The 20,065-nt window shown below is 45.0% G+C and overlaps 1 protein-coding gene across 7 annotated transcripts in view; it reads left to right on the top strand.

The window, feature by feature from the left end:
* Positions 1 to 371: 371 nt before the first annotated feature.
* COL6A3 (collagen type VI alpha 3 chain) overlaps positions 372 to 20,065 on the top strand; it is a 77,496-nt gene continuing 57,802 nt past the window's right edge. Inside the window, exons 1-3 of one of the 7 annotated variants that reach the window (XM_047721466.1) lie at positions 372 to 616; positions 13,641 to 13,761; positions 15,251 to 15,868. In XM_047721466.1, coding sequence (XP_047577422.1) covers positions 13,671 to 13,761; positions 15,251 to 15,868 — 709 coding nt within the window. In that variant the 5' untranslated portion in view covers positions 372 to 616; positions 13,641 to 13,670. The remainder of the gene's footprint in view (positions 617 to 13,640; positions 13,762 to 15,250; positions 15,869 to 20,065) is intronic. The other 6 variants (XM_047721467.1, XM_047721468.1, XM_047721470.1 and 3 more) reach the window with 6 other exon arrangements.

Raw genomic sequence — 20,065 nt, 5'->3', positions numbered from 1 at the left:
GAGGGTGGTGGTGGGGGGATTGCATTTCCTGTTTTCCCTGCAGATGGTGTTGGAAAACACAGCAGGAAAACCATGGATACCCGCGTAAAAAAAATTCCAAAATTCATTCTCTTTGCCACCAGGGGCCCAGCCCAAAAGGTGACGAGTGGAAGAGGTGGATTTCTTTTCAAGGGTTGGGGTTTGCAGGAGTCCAGCAAAAGGCTTGGAGGGTGAAGACAGCCTTCGGAGGGTGACATCAGCCTGCAGCGGGGGCCAGAAGCAACAGAGCACAGAGAGTCTGGTTTTCATTTACAGTTGGGTCAGGCCCACAGCGGGGAGAGGGAGAGGAGGGGTCGGGAGGAGGGGTGGGGAGGAGGAGGAGGAGAAGGAGGAGGAGGAGCTGGAGGAAGCCCTGACTGTATCCTTGGATCAGGTCCAGGGTTTGGAGCTCAGTCTTCCACCAAAGGACTCTCAGTTCTCCTGCGCTCCAGCCTCCTGCAAGGACCGCAAGGGGTTTCCTCCTCCGCCCGAGCCCCGCTCTTGTAGAAAGGAAAGCAGACACCATCAGCGGGAAAACCATGCGAACCTAAGTGAATAGAGAAGCCCAGGGACATACATTTCTTCAGATTTGCTCAGGGTAAGCGTGCAGTCCCCTCTGCTTTCCCGGGGTCATGGGCAAGAAGGAACGGTTTCAGACCTGGCTGAGCGTTACTGGGGGGGGGGTCTCATGGTCACTCTGTTGGAGTTGGTGTTCTGGACATGGTTCTGGTCCCTGGAAGATTCAGCTGAGCTTTCTTTCCCACTTTGGGGCCCCGGGGTTTCTGCAGCTTGGTGAAGGCCACGGCCCGCCCGTGGGCTGTAGTCGTGTGGCGTTGTGGGTTTCCTCCACCCATCCTGCAGTGTTTCTGGGCTGCAGTCTGTTTGACAGTCTCTCCTCCTTCTGGAACTTGGGGGAGGGGAAGAATTTGCTTTGTTAGCAGAAGTGTCTTCGCGAGGATTCGCAACTACCCGTTGAGCGGCTTTTTGGGGAAGATTCTGTCTGAATCTTCCCAGGTGGGCATATCAGGTGGGCCTTCTGCCCCAGGCTCCATGTGGACAGGGGCTGGTGGAGCACATCTGTTACCCTTGGGGGCTGGGGGCAACTCTGGTGCCCTGGCTCAGGGCCAAGTCAAGAGTTCCTCGGCTGGTACCAAGGGTTTCCTCTTTTCAGGAACCTGAGGTCACTGTTGGAGTCTCTGTCCTGGGGTGGGGGGTGGGGGGTTTGCATAAAACTGCTGCCTAGGCCAGAGGAGGAGAAGGCATTTGGTGTTCAGGCCACATGCCCAGTGGATAAGGCAGGGCTCCTGGGGCCGTGGGGCCTGTCCGGCTTGCCCAGATGTGGTGCGGGTGCCAAGTCGGACGGCCCAAGTCCTGTTCCTGAGCTGGGACACCCAGGATGGATGGTGTTCCCTGACAGTGGTCAGCCAGTCTTGGGGACCTGTTTCAAGTGTTAGAAAGTGGACCAGGATTGAAGCAGGGGTAGGGTCGCTGGGAGGAACCAAGGGAATCCGGGGGTGAGGGGGGGGAATAAAACCCACATCAGCATTTCACAGCTTGGCCCAGGAGCACACTAAGAGGCTGGTCTGTGCTCCAAGAACAAGCTGCTCTGAGCACAGGGGTGTGTCCTGCACCCAGAGGGAGTGCAGGGGTGCTGGCCCATGCCAGCCAGCTCCTTGCCTGGTGCACAGCTATCCCTGTAGGATCTGAGGTCTGCAAAGGCACTCAGAGCCCATGTGGACTGATACTGGTCCTCGACCTGGGATTCCCCCCACCTCCCAGGGTACCCATTCCCAACAGTTCAAGACACTGAACAGAAACGACTTTAATTGACATCTAGGCCGCCTCTGGGGTGGAGGACCAGAAGGGTGGGACCTGTACTTTACTTTGTTCTTAATGTGGACTTGTTGCTGAGTGTGAAGGCACAGGGATGGAGAGGTGAGGGACTTTTGTAGGAGCTCAACGTATAGCAATGGTCATGTGGTCTTAACCATCTTTGTTGAGGCAGGGGTTGCCATTACTGTGAGACTTATTTTTCTCTTTCCCTAGTCTGGCAGGGAGAAAACCAAGAAGAAGACATTGGGTGGAGAACAGGGCCTGGGAGAGGATACCACAGCAAGGTGGAAAGTGTGGCCATCCTGCATTTTTCCTATGGGGGAATTGGAGGGTGTGGCCACCCGACCTTCCTGGGAGGTGGCCAGGGAAGCCTCTAGAAGGTTAGCTCTTGACTCCAGCTCTGCCAGCTCCATCCCACCATGCTCGTGGCTCTTCTGATGGGATATATGGCCAATGTCCAAATGAGGGGTCTTAAGGGCATTTTTGATATAAGATCTTTCTGAATAGAAATGTCTTTGTTTCCGCACTTCCCTTTATTCTGGCCACATGAGTACCTTTTGTCATTTTCATAGCTTAGAACCTAACACATCACCGATGATGAAGTAGGAAGAAACCCTCAATTGATAATCAATGATGGATTTGTAGTTTTGGGGCAGAGGGCTGCAGGGCCCACTGCTGTAAACCAGCTTGAAATCAGTCCTCTATCCCTCCTGGAAGTTGGTAGAGAGTTCCTGCCTCAGGAGCTTCCTGCCCGGGCAGCTTGCTCAACCAGATAAAGCATAGTTCCGACCAGGAGCCCGCGTTGCCACCCACTTTTATGTGAAATTCCACATTTAGGGTTTAAAAGTTGCCAGCAAGCCACAGAGTCTGTGCCACGAGACTGTCTTGCAGGCATGCTAATGGCCTCAGACAGTTTTCTTTGACAATTCGTTTTTGTCACTATTCAGTTTGGAGGAACCCGAGAGGAACTGTTATCTCTTGGAGGAGGAATCACAGGCGGCTTCCCCTTCTCAGTGGGACAAATTGTACCAGGCGGCCTTTCCATGCCACCCCTGGGCTCTCGTGGTATCTTCGCCATGGAAAGCAGGCAGGGAGAACCACTCCACTGTGGCACCAACAGCTGACAGTGTCAGGAGGGACCTGACATTTAAAGAAATCTCGTTAGCTGCTCTAAGCTGAGGAAATGGAAGCCCAAAGTAATTCAAATTTTAACGCAGGGAAGCTTTAAAAAGTTCCGCTAATTCAGACAGCCTTGAACTAGACAAGGACGCTTCTCTTCACCCTCACATTTCCAGATACGGTGTCTGTCTTTCCAACATAAAAATTCTGGAAGGTTATTCTCTGTTTTAAGGAAAAGATGCTGCCTTCTCCCTCTAAATAAGGGGGATGCCTGCTCCCTGCTCATCACACACAGCATCCTGATTCACAAAGAGTGGCTGTCCACATTATCTTGATTTTTGAAAGCTTAATTTCGAACACCTTCTGGTCTCATAAGTCTATTCCAGGAGAGAGATGAAATTTTGAGTTAGAACATTGACCTCGTGTAGCTTACCCTGAAAACGCAGGCTGGTTTTCTGTCCTCTAGAGGGCGGTGTGTGCAGCCTTCCGAGCTCCGGAAAAGTCTTCAAGTGGTGGGAGTGCTTCAGGGTGTGGTTTCTGTGTTTGTAGGGAGTAGGTTGATAGCCTTCTCAGCAGGGCTCAGGGGTAACTTTAGCCTGTTTAAACACACATCTTTTTAAATGTGACTGTAATACCTGAAGTGGATATACATTTAGAATTTTATTTTATTTTTTTCTGTGCTCAGGTACTGAAGTGAAATTGTGCCTTGAAACGAGGCATTCTGCACGCTCAAATAATTTTATTATAAGGGCGTCAGTCAAGTAAGAACTTATAAAAGAAACATTTTGCTCCCATCCCCTAAGAAAAGTGTAAATCAACAGTAGGTTGTTTCAGAACCAAAGCCAATTTGCATATTGAGGCCATGCTGTCTCCATGTAGGACTTTTGAACTTTAAAACTGGCAGGAATAATGTGAAGGGGAACTGATCCAGTAATTCCCAAACTTTTCATTACCAGACCTCTGCTACTTGCTCCGGAGAGGCAACTTACTTGAACGTCTTTTAAAAAATTCATGGGGTGCCTGGGTGGCTCAGTGGGTTGAGCCTCTGCCTTTGGCTCAGGTCGTGATCTCCGGGTCCTGGGATCGAGCCCCGCATCGGGCTCCGTGCTCTGCGGGAAGCCTGCTTCTCCCTCTCTCTCTGCCTGCCTCTCTGTCTACTTGTGATCTCTGTCAAATAAATAAATAAAATCTTAAAAAAAATTCACACAGACTATCATTACAAACATCCCATTTTAAATTAGACTTATCGTTAGCTCAGATTGTTAGCCTGAGCTCCCCACCATTGGGGTCCTGAAGGATGGGATGCCAGCTCAGAGAGAATCTACCTAACCTTCTACTTGGTTCATGTGTTCTCATTCATTCAAGCTCAATGAGCCGTGCTCTGCTCCATGGGCTGGGGAGCTTAGAGATTGAGGGAGGGTACAGGAATGACTGAGACATAGACCTCGCCCTCTGTTTGGCAAATATGTGATTTCCATTCGGCTATTTTAAATATCAAAAAATTACTACCTGGGTGGATGCTTTCTCCACACCCTTGACATTTCAGATGAAAGAATGGAGCACAGAGAAGTGAATGACTAGTCTGAGATCACAGTGTTAGCAAAGCAAAGTCAGCATTTCTGGGTGCTCCTGCCCATATTAAATTGAGCTCGTAAGCAGATACCCCAAGACCGGGAATATCAAGGGAGCAGAAGTCGTTAGAGAATATTTTAGGATATCATATGAACAAAGGCATTCCTTCCTATTGACCAGTCTTCTATGGAGTAGTATATTATAAGTTTACTTAGCAGAGAGGTAATTGTTTAAAAAAATCTGGAAAGAGGAGAAAAAATAAGACAAACAGGAAAAGTTCTGCCAAACCCTTTCCCAAAGGCAAATTGCTAGTCTTTTGTAGGAGTCTGGCTGCATCTAGCAGAACATGATCCTGCTGTCCTCCTTCCTGAATTCTAAGTCTCATGAGATACAGAGAAATATTCATGAGTTAGGAATGGTCAGTGGAAATCATGGTGGGAACTAGTTCTGTAAGATTTCCCTGGTGTGCACTATACATTTACTTCATGGACCCAGGGCATTGAACATTGGCCACTGGAAGGAAGAACTCATGGGTCAGTTTAATTGGAAAATTAAAAATTGAACAGCAGCTGTAGATGACTCAGGTCTCAAGGGAAGCCATTCCAGGAAACTGGTTTTTCTCTTCTGGAATCTTCATCAGTTGATTCAGCACTCCTGAGCCAGCACCCAGAGCTAGGGCCAGCTTGGCCGAGGCTAACAGATTGCCCGATGTGCCCCTGGTGGGGGGCTCTCTGTTTCTTGTGGGGGCAGCAGGACACCCATCCCTGGTCAGACCCAGGGAAACAGAGGGAAGGAAATCATAGCAGAACCTTACACGTAAGAGCCTAGGGAGATTAACTGATCATTACTGATAGAGAGGTAAGGAAGTAGAATTTTTCCAGGCTATTACACTAAATCTGGTGTTGATAATATTATATTAGAGGTTTTGACTTAAATTAAAAAAAAAGTCCATTTTAAATAATTTTCTCTTTCAGATTTGATCATGAATCAGAGCAGAAAACAAAGATGTTTAATTTTTCCTTGCAGTGTGAGCACGTTTTAACCACTTTGGGTAATTCTACAGTGGAACAGCATGGTTTTGGAGAAGCCAGGAGCCCCCAAAGTTTGTGGCCAGGGAAGGCAGAGAGGTGGCCAGAGGCCAGTGCCGGCCCAAGCAGCAGTCTCTCGGGACACGGCACTGGCATGGGCTGGACATGTGTGTAATTTCTTCTGAAGTGTTTTCGAAGGCACTCTCTCTCTGCTTTAACATCAAATCCCATCTAGTCTCTGCTGAATGCTTATCATTAGCAGGAGAAATGGGGAAAATGCCGTGTCTGGCTGCCTGGTCTTTAAGAGGGCAGAATGTTTTCTACACATGCGTGGTGGTGTCGAGCTTTTCCAGCTACCACTGATGTGGAACTTTCTGCTTCGTGGTTATTATCTTGGACCTTAGGAATATGTCTTTTAAATAAGTTTCCACGTATCTGGCAGCTCACCTGGAGGCTCTTCAAGTGGCCTTTACAGGGGGAAGGAGCTAACACTGACGGTGCTTAGCCTATGCTTGCCCGTGGCCTCATTCAGTGGGGAGGCTGCGTGTGTGTGTGTGTGTGGGGTCATCCCATCCCTCCCTTTCTGTTTTGCCCTGTTTAAATACAGGAGCTGCTGAATGGGTATCATTTTACTTGACTTTACCAGGAGGAGCCAACAATGAAAGGTCTAGACTTGGCTACTGAGTGTTTACAAGGACACTGTGGGTGGCAGTGAGGCCAAGCCAACACACATCATCAGAAGAGTTAAAATTTCGCTATCGCAGGAAACACGTTCAGAGCTTGGGTCAAACAGATAATGTCTCAGACATATGTATGTGTGGTTGATATCTTCTTCCTTTGTGCATTTTCATAGAATGGAAAGATGAGCTTCAAGTTGTAAAATAAACAGTTGAAAGACTACCTTTAGATTTAGAAGGGTTTTCTCTGAGATGTTCCAAAGCATTTGCTTTTGAGGATTCCCCCAAAACTCTTTCAAATGGCAGGGATATATTAAATTCCACCCTCTTCCTTCTATAATGGAGGACCTAATAAATTCTTTATTCTCTTCCTTCCTGGTGGGCAAGAACGAGGACCCCTTTCCCAGGATTCCTGCCAGAAGGCAAGGGGAGTGAGAGAAGGAGGCCTGAGAAGGCAGCTTGGGCTGCCAGCTTGAGCCCCTGGGGTTTCCTGAAGTGTGACTTCTGGTCTCACAGCAGAGAGGCCACATGCCTTCCTGGTCATCAAGGATTTCTGTCCCACTTTAAATGGGACATCAGGAGTTAACAGAAATCCTAGAACTTGTAGGAGGGCCAGACTGATTTTAAAAAGCAGTGCTCACAGAAGAGTGAATAAATGCCCTCAAAATGGGGCCTCTGGATATATTTAAGCTTTTGTTTCAAAATTATTTCCTTGTGTGCCTGTGTGTGTCTCTTTCTTAAAAAAGATTTCCAGACACGGAAAACGAAAAAGCTTTTGAGTAGACGTTATGAAAACTAATTTCATGGAATTGCAGAATAGCTTGGGGGAAGTCTTTGGAATATGACCCAGTAGGATGGCAAATTGGAGGTCCATAGAAAGCCATCTTTGAAATGAGAGATGTCTGTAAATTTCAACTGGACAGATACAAAAAGGAAAAATGCAGCTCGGAACCTTCTCAGAACAAGGCAGAGTGATGAAAGGAATTACTAATGCCAAATGGAAAGATAAGAATGCAACTTTAATGAAGTTCTATGATCGAATCCACTGACTTCTGGACCCAGAACCTATGACACAAAGAAGAACCTCACCATACCCAACCCAAGGGTCTCAAGCGGCCAATTCTGACTTTTCTTTCATGTTTAAAACAAGAGCAGCAGGCAAATGGATCCTCCTGACACAGAATCTGTCCCCAGAGAAGTCTATTTTTCCCCCAGAAGAGATAGGGAGTTTCCTTGGGATCTGGGCCAGACCTGGCACCATCTCTCAGGGTTTTCAGGGGATTTTCCCATGGGCTTTGCAAACACAGACTTTGGTTAGGATTCTGGTTAGGATTCTGGTTCTATCTTGTTTTATCCATGTGGTCTTGCCTCCCCTGGTTTCAGTTTCCAGCTATAAAATGAGGGGGGGGGTGGATGGAAGAAGTCATTGGGTTGTGGGGTGGAGGGCATGAAATCCCATGGGTGAGACAGAAGTGCCATAAATACTACTCGTGCTCTCTTGTCTCTATTTCCTGGGGTGGGGGAGGGTGATGAGGGAGTGGCTGCGTCCTTTTCCCTTGCTAAAATGAGCAAGCCCACTGCATTTGGGAAGATGATGTTTGACATCTTTTAAAAACTTCAGTTTTAAAAATTGGGACTCCATGACATGATAAATAGAATAGACTTAATTGCAAACAGACACATTAACAAATATCCAGCAGCTGGGCTAGGAACACTTGAGCCACATGACTGGCTCCCAAGCATGATGGCAAGAAAATGTGTGGGACCAAAGGCAGTTTTCCCACCTGGGGATTCAACTTGGGCCAAACCACGTGAGTTCATCAGTCATGAGTGTGGCTTGGATAACACAAGCAACGTCTCCAAAACAGGAGGAGTTTTCCACATCTGTCCTCTCTCCCCTCCCCTCCCCTCTGCTCCCCTCTGTTGTCTTCCAGTCTTCTCCTCCCTTCCCTTCCTTTTTTCCTTAATATCTGGGTAGATTTTAGAAAAGATAATTCCTGTGCACTGTACACTCATTTCATTATTTTGTGTACTTCATTTATGGGGTTACTCTTCTAAAGATGAGTATCTTGGAAATAAAAGTTTTTATATGTCATTTTCAACCAATTTAAGGTTCATTTTCCTTAGAGAAGAGTTGGAGTAAGTAATGTCTCAGGAAGATGTTAGAGATTTCACCTCATTACAGTTTAGATTTTTTTGCGCTTTATCAAAGATGAGAAAATTATTTTGGAATTTCTCAGTAGAGAGCCTACTCAGCGTTTAACGTATGAGAGGACCCGAGGACTGTAAGAAGTCAGATATGTGAGTTGCAGGGAGGGTTACAAAGCCATTAGTAAACTGTTGAACACAGTGTACCCGTTTGTGAAGGCTGCTTGCAGGGGCCTGGGGTCCTCCTGTCCCACACCCAGCAGGGAGTGAGCAGATCTTATCTCCCATCCTGCTTTTTTCCATATGGATTATGCGGTCCAGTGATTTCTGCTGAGGCCCTGTGATAGTCTCCTGCTCTCATTCTTAAGCAAAACCACTACTTAGAACCTTGCATCTTGTGTGTGGATCAAATGTTTAGAACGGTTGAGCTAGACTCCCTGAAAGATTCACATTAAAATTTTTCACTGAAGCGGTGGTGCTATGGTGCTTAAACTTTAGTGGGGAGGTAGAATAGATGCTTCTAGAATCACACGCGGACATGGATTCTATCCCCAGAAAACCCTGTATACTCAGATACAGTTGTGTACACATTTGTGGGAAGTTGACAGGTCCTTTGAAATTTATGGATCCATATTAAAAAAATGTTTTGACCAATTACAGTATTACAGGTTGTTTTAGAAAGGGCTGCCTAGAGTTTTGGGAAGAATCCAGTAGCATTTAAATAATATGGACATACGGGACGCCTGGGTGGCTCAGTTGGTTGGGCGGCTGCCTTCAGCTCAGGGCATGATCCCAGTGTTCTGGGATCGAGTCCCACATCAGGCTCCTTGCTCAGCAGGGAGCCTGCTTCTCCCTCTGCCTCTGCCTGCCTCTCTGTCTGCCTGTGCTTGCTCTCTCTCTCTCTCTAACAAATAAATAAATAAAATTAAAAAAAAGTCTTTAAATAATATGGACATACAATTTTCTCATAAAACTATTTTCTAGTAGGATGCTTATTGATGATAGAAAAATCCAATGTTTAATTTTAATAGAAAGAATCAACAACAGCACACGTACAATGTACTTTTACATTGTTTTAATGTGTACATCCCCAGGCGCCTGGGTGGCAGTTAAGACTCTTGATACTGACTCAGGCCATGATCTCCAGATCGTGAGATTGGGTCCTGTGTTGGGCTCCATGCTGGGTGTGGAGCCTGCTTGAGGTTCTTTCTCTCCCTCTTCCCTTTACCCCCTTTAAAAAATGTGTATATCCTCAACTGAGAACACAAACATATAAATTAAAGACCTTGCATTTACTTTTTTTTCCCCCAGAAGAAAAGTTCAGAGATAGGTCTAGCAGAATGTGGGGAAAGGGAGTTATGGCTGGATGGAAAAATCTGGAAAATTTCCAGGGTAGAACATTGGCTTGAGGAATTCCTAGGTGGTGGAGGAGGCAATCCTGGGGCTGGTTTGGAAGGTCATCTTCAGTGGAGAAAGTAGACCAATCAGGCAAGTGGTGCCTGTGGGAAGTGCCCTGAACACTAGCCAGGACTCATTTAGGACTTGGGGACACCATGGCACCAAGAGCCAAGCACTGGGGGCTGCCCTTCTCTACTGTATTGATCCATGTCTAATGCGTGTTCACCATTTCAAGCCAAGATGTTTGGGTTGTGCCTTTGAAATGCTGCCATTGTGACCACTCGCTGTCACCTTACAGTAAGAAAGAAAGGATGTCCTCTTGAAGACTGGCCTCCTGATCATCACGAGAACAAATTTTTCTTCACAGTGTTGATATGTTTCCAAGAGAAAATTGTATCAACAGGTGGTTCTCTTTTTAAGCTCTCAGAAGTGGAGTCATAGGGTTGATTTATCTTTTTGTTGGCTTTCCTTGGAAATCTAAATTTGCAGTGGATCTTGGAATCCACTCTCTTTTTTATGGTTTTGCCTTTCTCCATCTAGTCCACCAACTTTTGGCCAGCTGACTGAGAGCCCACACTCTGCGTCTTGTTGTTCCTCAGAGCTGGGCCAGATATTTGAACTCCAGCTTCTCCCTCTGGGCCTGATGGGCAAAACTGTGGGCCTCAGCTTAGGTTTTCTTTGTGCTCACTGCACCTGTGTCCTTAGGTGGCAGCCTTCTGAGGGCTGCCTCTTATTTCTCCTTGGCCCTCAATGCTGTCTTGTTGAGTAGTCCAACTGGACACTGGTCTCCTGCCAAGGCCACCTCACTAAATAGACTTTCCTCTGCTATCATGACTTGTGTTTCTCTATATGACAACACTGACAATAGTAGATCATCCTTAATACTGGCTTCATTCACAATGTGGGGAAGATGGAGTTCCTGCATTGTATGGTGGACAACTGTGAGCAGAATCATTGGGCCATCTCCTAGGGCAAGAGGAAGGTCAAGCTGGAGAGGTCAACAGGTGCAAAAGCTTAGGCCTTTCCTGGAGCTGATTTAAGAGTTCAGACCGTACTGAGGGCAGAAATAATTTTTGCACCAGGTCTCACTGTTATATCAGATTCTTTTTTACTTTCAAACGACTCAAGTCTTGTTCCCCAAACCTTAAATTTTGCTGCCTGATACATATTTTCTTCTTCCTTTCCAAGTATTATTTATGGGAGAAAACAAACATTATGCTGATTCATTATAGGGGCAAGGAAGCATGCTTTAAGAAAATGTTTACTTGGATTTTGTTCCCATTTTAGCTCTTAGCCATGATCATACCTCAAAAAAAGTTTATATTATACCTGTTAAATCAATGGCTATATTTAAGGGGCACATTCTTACCCTTACTTTTGAAAACAGGTGATTTTTCCTGTCCTTTCTTAAAAATTGTGGTAAAACACACATAGCATAAATTTACCATCTTAGCCATATTTTTGTAAGGATTTTTAAAATTTATTTTTGAGAGAGAGAGAGAGAGAGGTGGGGAAGGTGAGGGAGAAAGAATCCCAGACTTTCCAGTGGATCCTGAAGTGGGGCCCAATCTCATGACCCTGAGATCACGATTCAAGCCAAAATCAAGAGTCAGATGCTTAACCCACTGAGCCACCCAGGTGCCCTCCATCCTAACCATTTTTAAGTGAACAGTCCAGTAATGTTAACTATATGTTCCTTGTTGTGCAATGAATCTCTAGAATTTTCTCATCTTGCAAAACTGGAACTCTTTACTCGTTGAGCATCTCCCGCCTTCCCCACCCTTTGGCAACCACCATTCTATTTTATGTTTCTAACGGTTGGACGACTTCAGATACCACCTCTAAGTGGAATCTTGCAGTATGTGTCTTTCTGTAACTGGCTCATTTCACTTCTCATGGTGTCCACAAGCTTCGTCTCACAATGTCTCATATGATAGGATTCCCTTATTTTTTAAGGCTGAGTAATACTTCACCATATGCATGTCCCACATTTATCTTTATCTGTTCATCCATCGGTGGACATTTATGTTGTGTCTACTTCTTGGCTGTTGTGGCAAATGCTGCAACAAATTTCCATGTGCAGCTATTTCTTTGCAATCCTATTTCAGTTATTTTGGATGTATGCCCAGAAGTGGCATTGCTGGGTTATATGGTAATTCTATTTTTAATTTTTTGAGGACCCTCCATATCATTTTCTATAGTGGCTGGATTGTTTTATATTCCCACCAGTAGGACACCAAGGTTCCAATTTTCAAACATCCTCATCAATTATTATTGTTTACTATTGTTTTGATATTCATTCTAATGGGTGTGACGTGATATCTCATTGTTTTGATTTGCATTTCTCTGATGATGAGTGATATTGAGTATCTTTTCATGTGCTTAATGGTCATTGGTGTATCTTCTTTGGAGAAATGTCTATTCAAGCACTTTTCCCATTTTCAAGTCAGATTATTTGCTGTTGCTGCTGTTGTTGAGTTGTGGGAGTTCTTTATATATTCCGGATTTGAAACCTTTGTCAGATATGGGGTTTGTGAATATTTTCTCTTTTTCTGTAGGTTGATTTCACTCTGTTGATAGTTTCCTTTGCTGCGCAGAGTTTTTGTTTGATCAACTCCCATTTGCTTTTGGTGTCATATCCAAGAAAACATTGCCAAATCCAATGTTATGAAGACTTCAATATTTTCTTCTAGGAATTTTAGAGTTTCAAGTCTTATGTTTAGATCTTTAATCTGTTTCGAGCTAGTTTTTGTAAATATCATAAGATAAGCATCTAATTTTGTTCTTTTGCATGTGGATATTCAGTTTTACCTGCACTATTTGTTGAAAACTGTCCTTTTCTTATTGTTTAGACTTGGCACTCTTCTGAAAGATTGTTTGACAATAGACATGAGGTGAGGGTTATTTCCAGGATCTCTGTCTCTTTCCATTGGTCTATATGTCTGTCTTTATTCTAGCACCATTCTGTTTTAAAGACTGTAGCTTTGTAATATGTTTTGGAATCAGGAAATGTGACACCTCCAGTTCTATTTTTCTTTCTCAAGATCGTTGTAGCTCTTTTGGGTCTTTTGAACACCTGTATGACTTTAGGATTTTTTTCCCCCTATTTCTACAAAAAAATGTCATTGGAATTTTGATAGGGCAGGGGTGCTTTCTGATTTGGGGTGAGGAGAGGGTGTTGTTTGTAGGACAAAGGTTTGGTGACACAGGCTACCGAGCCCATCTGAACATGAGCTTGGCTGGTTGAAAGTCATGTGTGCAGCCACCAAGTGGTGTGTGCTTATGGGACACTATGTAGCAACATGGTCAGTCCTCAGGTTTGGCTTCACAGGCTTGTTGGTTCAATGTCCCTGGATACATTCCACTCGGAGATTGCTGGTTGGCATACAGCAGGTTTTTGTTGGGAAGAGAGTGCTAAATAGAGAGTAAGGGCAAGATTTGAAGTAGGTCCAGAGGCCATGGTTGTGTTGGCACATACTCCAATGTGGGCAAAGCCCATTTTCTCCATAAACTAAAGATTTCCTGGGGGATTCTTTCAAGCCTAATCTACACAATTAAGCTGGGTGTCACAGACCTACCATTCTTTGTGCCCACAAATACCTTTACTCTTGATTCCTTCTGCCATTTGTTTGGTGACTTGATGCCCAACTCAGTCTGAGAGGAAACAAAGTTTAATTGCCCCCGCCCCACCTTTTTTTTAAGCTATGGTCAAAGGGATATAATCATTAGATTCAAAGATTCTCATGTATTGTTTAGTCAAAGCTACATTTCATAAAACGGATAAATCCTAGTTTGTAACCTGAGTGTTGAAACTGATCACTTCGCTTTGCCCTATTTTCTCGTTCAGGTTCCCACTTGGTGCTTAGGCACGTTCAAAATGAGGAAACATCGACATTTGCCCGTGGTGGCCATGTTTTGTCTCTTTCTCTCAGGCTTTTCTCTTACCCGTGCCCAACAGCAGCAAGCAGGTAAGATCCAGAAACATTTCTTACTTTTATTCAAAGGAATATGTTCTCTGATTATAGATCTGAGACCTCACGAGCTTGAGATAGAACCTAGACATGGTTTGAAGGGATGGTGAAACCCTTTGTTATCAGGTGTTCATTCAGGCTACAGACCTTTCCAGATGCTCTGTATCAGGGAGAGATGGCTTATTTTTATGAAAACTTAGGTTGGATATCCTGAAGTTGGTTCACAGGTGGTTTGTCTTTACACTGGTTGTGAGCAGAAAGTTTGTTTCACAAATATTTTACCAAATATAGAGCTTTTCCACCTTTCTGGCACTGGTTTGATCTCATAGCACATAAAACTAGAGCAAGACAATGATTGAAAATAAACATTTTTCTTAAAAACAGAACACACAGATCACCCCCTCTCTATCACTCTGGGCACATAAAGACATTTTTGATCTAGAATCACCCTATCTTGAAAAAGTCAGTTTCTCAAAACCATTTTAAAAAATAGATCTGAGTTAACTCTCTTAAGAAGTTGCTTGCAGAGTTTTAGAAAATTGAGAAATGCTTCATGCAATATTAGCTTGTAGGGATGGGGGGATAGGCTTGGGTCTTCCTCTTCTTTACCTGGAAAGTTGGGAGTTGGGCAGGGATCCTCCCACAAGGTTCTGTGGTCCTTAGAGGGCAGAGAGCTGAGTACCGCCTCAAGGAAAGGGGGACATTCCTTGGGGCATCAGGGCAGCTTGAGGTAAGTAGAGTCCAGGAGCTGGCTGTGTGTGGCCAGCCTTGCCCACAGCACAGAAGGGCACTCTTTGGCCCCCCATAGCCTGACACCCTGAGCCTCCCGCTTCTATTTTTCAGAGAGGACTGGATTCATCTTTGAAAAAGATAGATAACGTCTCACATCTCAAAGGCTTTTCTGGCCCTGAGAAATACATAGTCACTGGTTAGAGTACCTTTCTTCATGTTAAAAAGACAGAAAAACGAGATGCTGCTTTTTTCTACAGTGACACAAGTCTTCACTGAAGGAAGACCTCTTTATTACATTTCTTCTTCTCACAAATTACTCAAAGCATTGGAGGCTAGTTGATGTAAAGTGGTGGGCGTTTTCACGGTTCCTTCTTCTCGAGGCCCAGTCTCAGAGCCCAAACTGAAGGATGAACTCATAAAATGCTGGTGGGTGATCTCTGATGAGATAGCCTTCTGGTCTCATCAGGTGGGTCTTGGGGCTCAAGCTGTCACAAAGAATCATGCCTGAGTTAAAGACACTCCAGGGAATGCTCCCCCCTGCTGCCATTTTCTGGAGCCTGCCACTGGTTCCCATATAGGGTTCATTGGATATGGAACATGGGCTAGTGAGGGGCCACCAGCTGCTGTCAAGTCCCCGCACCCAGGTAAGTCAGCGAGCTCCCTCAGAGAGCGCCCAGTTCAAGGGCAGACAGAGTAGGAAGGAAGGCTTTGTGCTGAACAGGAGAAAAATCTAAACAAATGTCTTTTTTTAAAGATGTCAAAAATGGTGCTGCTGCCGATATAATATTTCTAGTGGATTCCTCTTGGAGCACTGGAAAGGAACATTTCCGACTTGTTCGAGAGTTTCTGTATGATGTTATAGAATCTTTAGCTGTGGGAGACAGTGATTTCCGTTTTGCTCTGGTCCAGTTCAACGGCAACCCACACACTGAGTTCCTGTTAAATACGTACCGTACTAAGCAAGAAGTCCTCTCCCACATTTCCAACATGTCCTATATTGGGGGAAGCAATGAGACTGGAAAAGGATTAGAATACATAATGCAGAATCACCTTACTGAGGCTGCTGGAAGCCGGGCCCGTGATGGAGTCCCTCAGGTTATCGTAGTGTTAACTGATGGACACTCGGACGACGGCCTTACTCTGCCCTCAGTGGAACTTAAGTCTGCTGATGTTAACGTGTTTGCGATTGGAGTTGAGGAAGCAGATGAAGGAGCGTTAAAAGAAATAGCAAGCGAACCGCTCAATCTGCATGTTTTCAACCTAGAGAATTTTACCTCACTTCATGACATAGTAGGAAACTTAGTGTCCTGTGTGCAGTCATCCGTGGCTCCAGAAGGGGCTGGAGGCACAGAGACCCTTAAAGACATCACAGGTAATGGCAACATGGCCAAGCTGCTGCCCGCCTTGCTGTTCTTTGGAGATAAGCTTGGCAACCGCTGGCATTCGAGCAACACTGTGGCTAGTGGTGGGTGGGTGGGAGTGGGAAGAGATAGCTCTTCACGGGTCTAAAAACAAAGGTTTAACCATGCTCTATAGTGTCCTTCTGAAATAGAGCTCTCACCTACCTCAAACAGTTTAATATGAACTCAATAAAACCCCCATCTGCCATTATGATCCCACAGGAGGTCCTTCAACCATTCCTAGCAAAAGCAGCTTCCACGTGGTGGGTCAGGAGTTTAACAAAGATCCCTCGCACCTGTTACCTGAACAGAGAGCCTGTTTTCTGGAAAGAGGACTCCCTGCTGGATGGCTATGGCAGAGCTTGCAGAGAGAGAGTGAAAGAGAGGCAAGGGGACCTTCTTGGGAGGGAAATCCGGGATGGTAGTGAGTCAGCTCCTGCAATGGCCCACACAGGGGTCCTGCTTTGGGGAAGATGGAGGGAAAATGGGGACAGTGGCGTGGACCAGGATGGGGAGGAGCCCTAGAGAGGCAACCAGGTGTGTAACCCGGGGGAACGCTACCACTGTGGATGGAGGGAGATTGAGGGCTGATTGTGAGGGTAGGTAGTGTCCAGTGATGCTCACAGGCCCATGTGGCCCTCATGAGTGTAAGGTGCAGTGGGAAGAGGGCCTTGGGGGACCTGGGAGGCTGCCATTCAGGAGGGTTAGCCACAGAGATGTTACAGTCTCTGGAGATGAGCCCAGGGTGTGTGGTGTGGACATAAGGCTGAGTGTGATGGGAGGGAATCCCTGAGGAAGGTCGGAGATCACTTGGGTGCCCTGAGGAGGAGGAGGAAGTGGATGACTCTTTGAAGGAGGAGTGAGTGGGGGGTGGCCTGGGCAGGCTCCACACCACACCCATGAAGTGACCACGGGAGCAAGATCCATGGCCATAGCTTCTCCTAAATTTCCAAAGTGGTTGCCGCCCAGGGACTCAGAGATGAGGCAGGAGGCTGGGTGACTGGCGGAGAGTCTGTCTCTTGTTAATTCCACACCCGGGGTGGAGCAGGGAGAAGAAAGAGTTGAGATTCTCAGGCATAAATTGGGCAATCTAAAAGGCCACATGGGAGGGGCTGGTGGAAAGGGGCATGAGGGGCATGAGGAGTCTGGAGAAAGGTAGAGCTTTCTGGATTGTGGTGAGGATAATGGGGGAATACAGATTCAGAAAGCAAAGGCTGGGGAAGAAGTTGACTAGATGTCAGGAGAAGGAACTGGTCATCTCAGGCAGAGCTTGGAGGAGAGAAGGGTTCCAGAACTAACTAACCCCAAGTTGTTTCAGAGAGTGGTCTTCCCCAGAGTTCCCATGATCTCAGTTGTGACAGGGTTGGGAAGGCTGACACCCCTGCCAGCAGGTCTACCTCTGACAGAGGAGCGAGTGACGGCTTCCATCATTTATGTTTAACCCTGGAAAGTGTCCTCTCCTACGTGCGACATGCCTCTCATGACAGACGTGTCGATCCTGCCAGATTATAGGAGAAGGAGCTGGGACCCCCCAGAGCATCCCAGACCAAACACTCTGGGCCACAAGGATATGACACGTGGGTTTTTGTGATGACCTATCCCAGTCTCTACAATATTCTCAGTGTCAGTAATTCACCAACAATCACATTTCTGAATGGTGGAATAAGAACTAATCCTTGTCCAAACAGTGAAGTGATCAGTAGAGAAATGGGACATCTTTTCTTGAGTGCTGGCTTGGCTGACTCAGGAAAAAGAGGGAATGAGTTTACCTTTACCTTTAACCATTCTATCAATGAACAAGGAGCCTGTCCATAGAGTCTGTTTCCACACGGATGATAAAACCTTTGTTTTTATGCCTAGAAAGCATCTCTGTCTTCTAGTGTCCAAGCCACTAGCAGCTCCAGGGTGGAATATTAATCCGTTTATGTTGTCTTTTCTGATTAACTTCACTCTGCAATTCCTCTAGTATCACAGCCCACTGCATGTTCCACAGCCAAAAGTAAAATAATAATCATTCTCTGCTTATGGTTTTTAAGGTTGCCAGAGGGCAGTATAGAGATTGCTAGTAAGTTAGGGCCATTTCTTCCCATCACCTGTACGTGTACGAAATGTTAATGGTCCCCACTGTTCTAAATGAACTCTGCTCAAGTCATCAGTCTCTGAAGGTTGCGTTTTAAAAAAATCTCTTTGTTATTCTTTTGTAAAGGCATTTCACTAAGATACAAAAGGTCTGCACTGAAGTGAAACCGATAAGTGGTCTGTATTCAGCGAGGATTTCAGTGTCAGCCTTCTTTTCTTTGCAAGATATCGTTTTAAAGCACTCACAAAGTCCATCTACAATTTTTCAGATTTACATAGGAAATCTGTATGTGATCTTTTTTACTATACTTAAAAAGAGGAAGCATCCCACGAGCTCAGGAAGGCACTGAGCCCACACAAATGTGCTCAGGGAAAGAGTGTTTCCAACAGTGTTAAAGGAGCTTGATGTTTCCATGGACATTGTGAAACGTCTCTGTAGAAAATGCCGGAGATGGTGTGACACACGAGCTGTTAAAGCAGAGAACCAGGCAACTTCCTGTTTTAAGTTTATTATACCTGGTTATCCTTAAGAGTTGGTGTTGGTCATTGGTATGGCTCTTGTGCTCGTCTGAGGCTTTGGTTCTCCTGGATAACACAGCATGCCCTTGTTCATTCCATCATTGTGTGCATCAGAGGACAATGTTGTTTTTTCAGTGATGACAAATTATCCAACATGTTTCTATGACCTGTTGCCATTCAGCCTTTAGGAAGAGAAAAGTTCAAGGATTCTCCCACAGGGCTTCTCTTCTTTATGTACTCCTGGAAACTGCAACCACAAAATAATAATGTGATAAATTAACTAAAAAGTAGTAAACAAATAAAGAATGTGCCATTTTGTGTTTTAGGTGTTGTTTTTCTCTTCTTGACCCTAGGCTCACTGCTAATCCTTCTTTTAAATGACCTGGCATGTGGAGTCAGTGGCCAATCTTCCATCATCTTTCTGGGGCGTTGATTCACGCCTGGGAAATGTTGAGGAATATGGTGGTGTGATTGACAGAGCATCTGGCTCTAGTGATGCTGTGGGCCATTTCTGAGGCCCTGCATCCTCCCAGAGATCCCTCAGGAATCTTAACTTTTGGCTAAAGAGTAGCAAATGCTTTGGCATTCTTACCAAAGTCCCACTCTCGTTTAATACTTGGGTGTGATGTTTATTAAAAATATGAGAAGCAAATTAAAATTACTGTGTCAAAAATACTGTAGTAAATTATTCCTCTCATTAGAGCTCATAGTTACAAGTTAATATCTTCCCCTATGCAAGGAATTCATCTGCAAAAATGTCAAGGATTTTGTGGAAAGGAGGGAAGACCAAGCTGTTTCAATTCTAGCAATCCCTGGTTTGGCATACACTGTGAGGGAATTTGGGGAAGAACATAATTGCTCTATAGCAAAATTCTTTCATTTTATGAGATTGGATTTGTATCCTATTTCTATAGTGAAAATGAAAGCAATTTTGCTGGCCCAAGGAAACTTTCATTTTAAACATAAAATATTCACTGTTGTTAAAAAAGCCAGAATGACTCGTCATAGTGTTATGATTATATCCTAAATACAGCCTCCTAAAATCTCAGAATATAAATATCACATATGCTCCCAAAGAATCCTTTCCTGTTCCTGACATGCACTTATTAAAAAACATTCACCAGACTAATTTGGCTTTTCCACTAATTTTAAATCAGTCTGATATAAATGTTCTAGCCAAACGTTTGAAATATTCTGCTCAGGTCTCCAAATTATTGATTGGTCTTGTGAAATCCCCATTCTTCCTAATGGGATAGGAGTGTGTAACTTGCCATTATGGGGAGAAAAGAGGCCTAGGTCTCCGTTTTTATGTCCATCTGTATAACCCCAGAGCTAATTCTGATTCAGGGTTTATTAGAGGCTCATGGTCTCACTAGGCAGTCAGTGTAGGATGTCATAAAAATAAGGTTGGATAATTATGTCATGACTGGTTTCATATCACTCTGCTTAACATTGTTCTGCATTATGTGATTGAATATAGAGGCAATAGCAAAAACACAAGAGCAAGACATCTAGCCTAATCCCAGACCCACATGTGAATTTCATGCAACTAAATGTCATATGAAAAAGGA

Source organism: Lutra lutra, chromosome 3, assembly GCF_902655055.1.
Source record: "Lutra lutra chromosome 3, mLutLut1.2, whole genome shotgun sequence".
NCBI lineage: Eukaryota > Metazoa > Chordata > Mammalia > Carnivora > Mustelidae > Lutra > Lutra lutra.
This window is presented reverse-complemented; position numbering and strand designations above follow the sequence as displayed.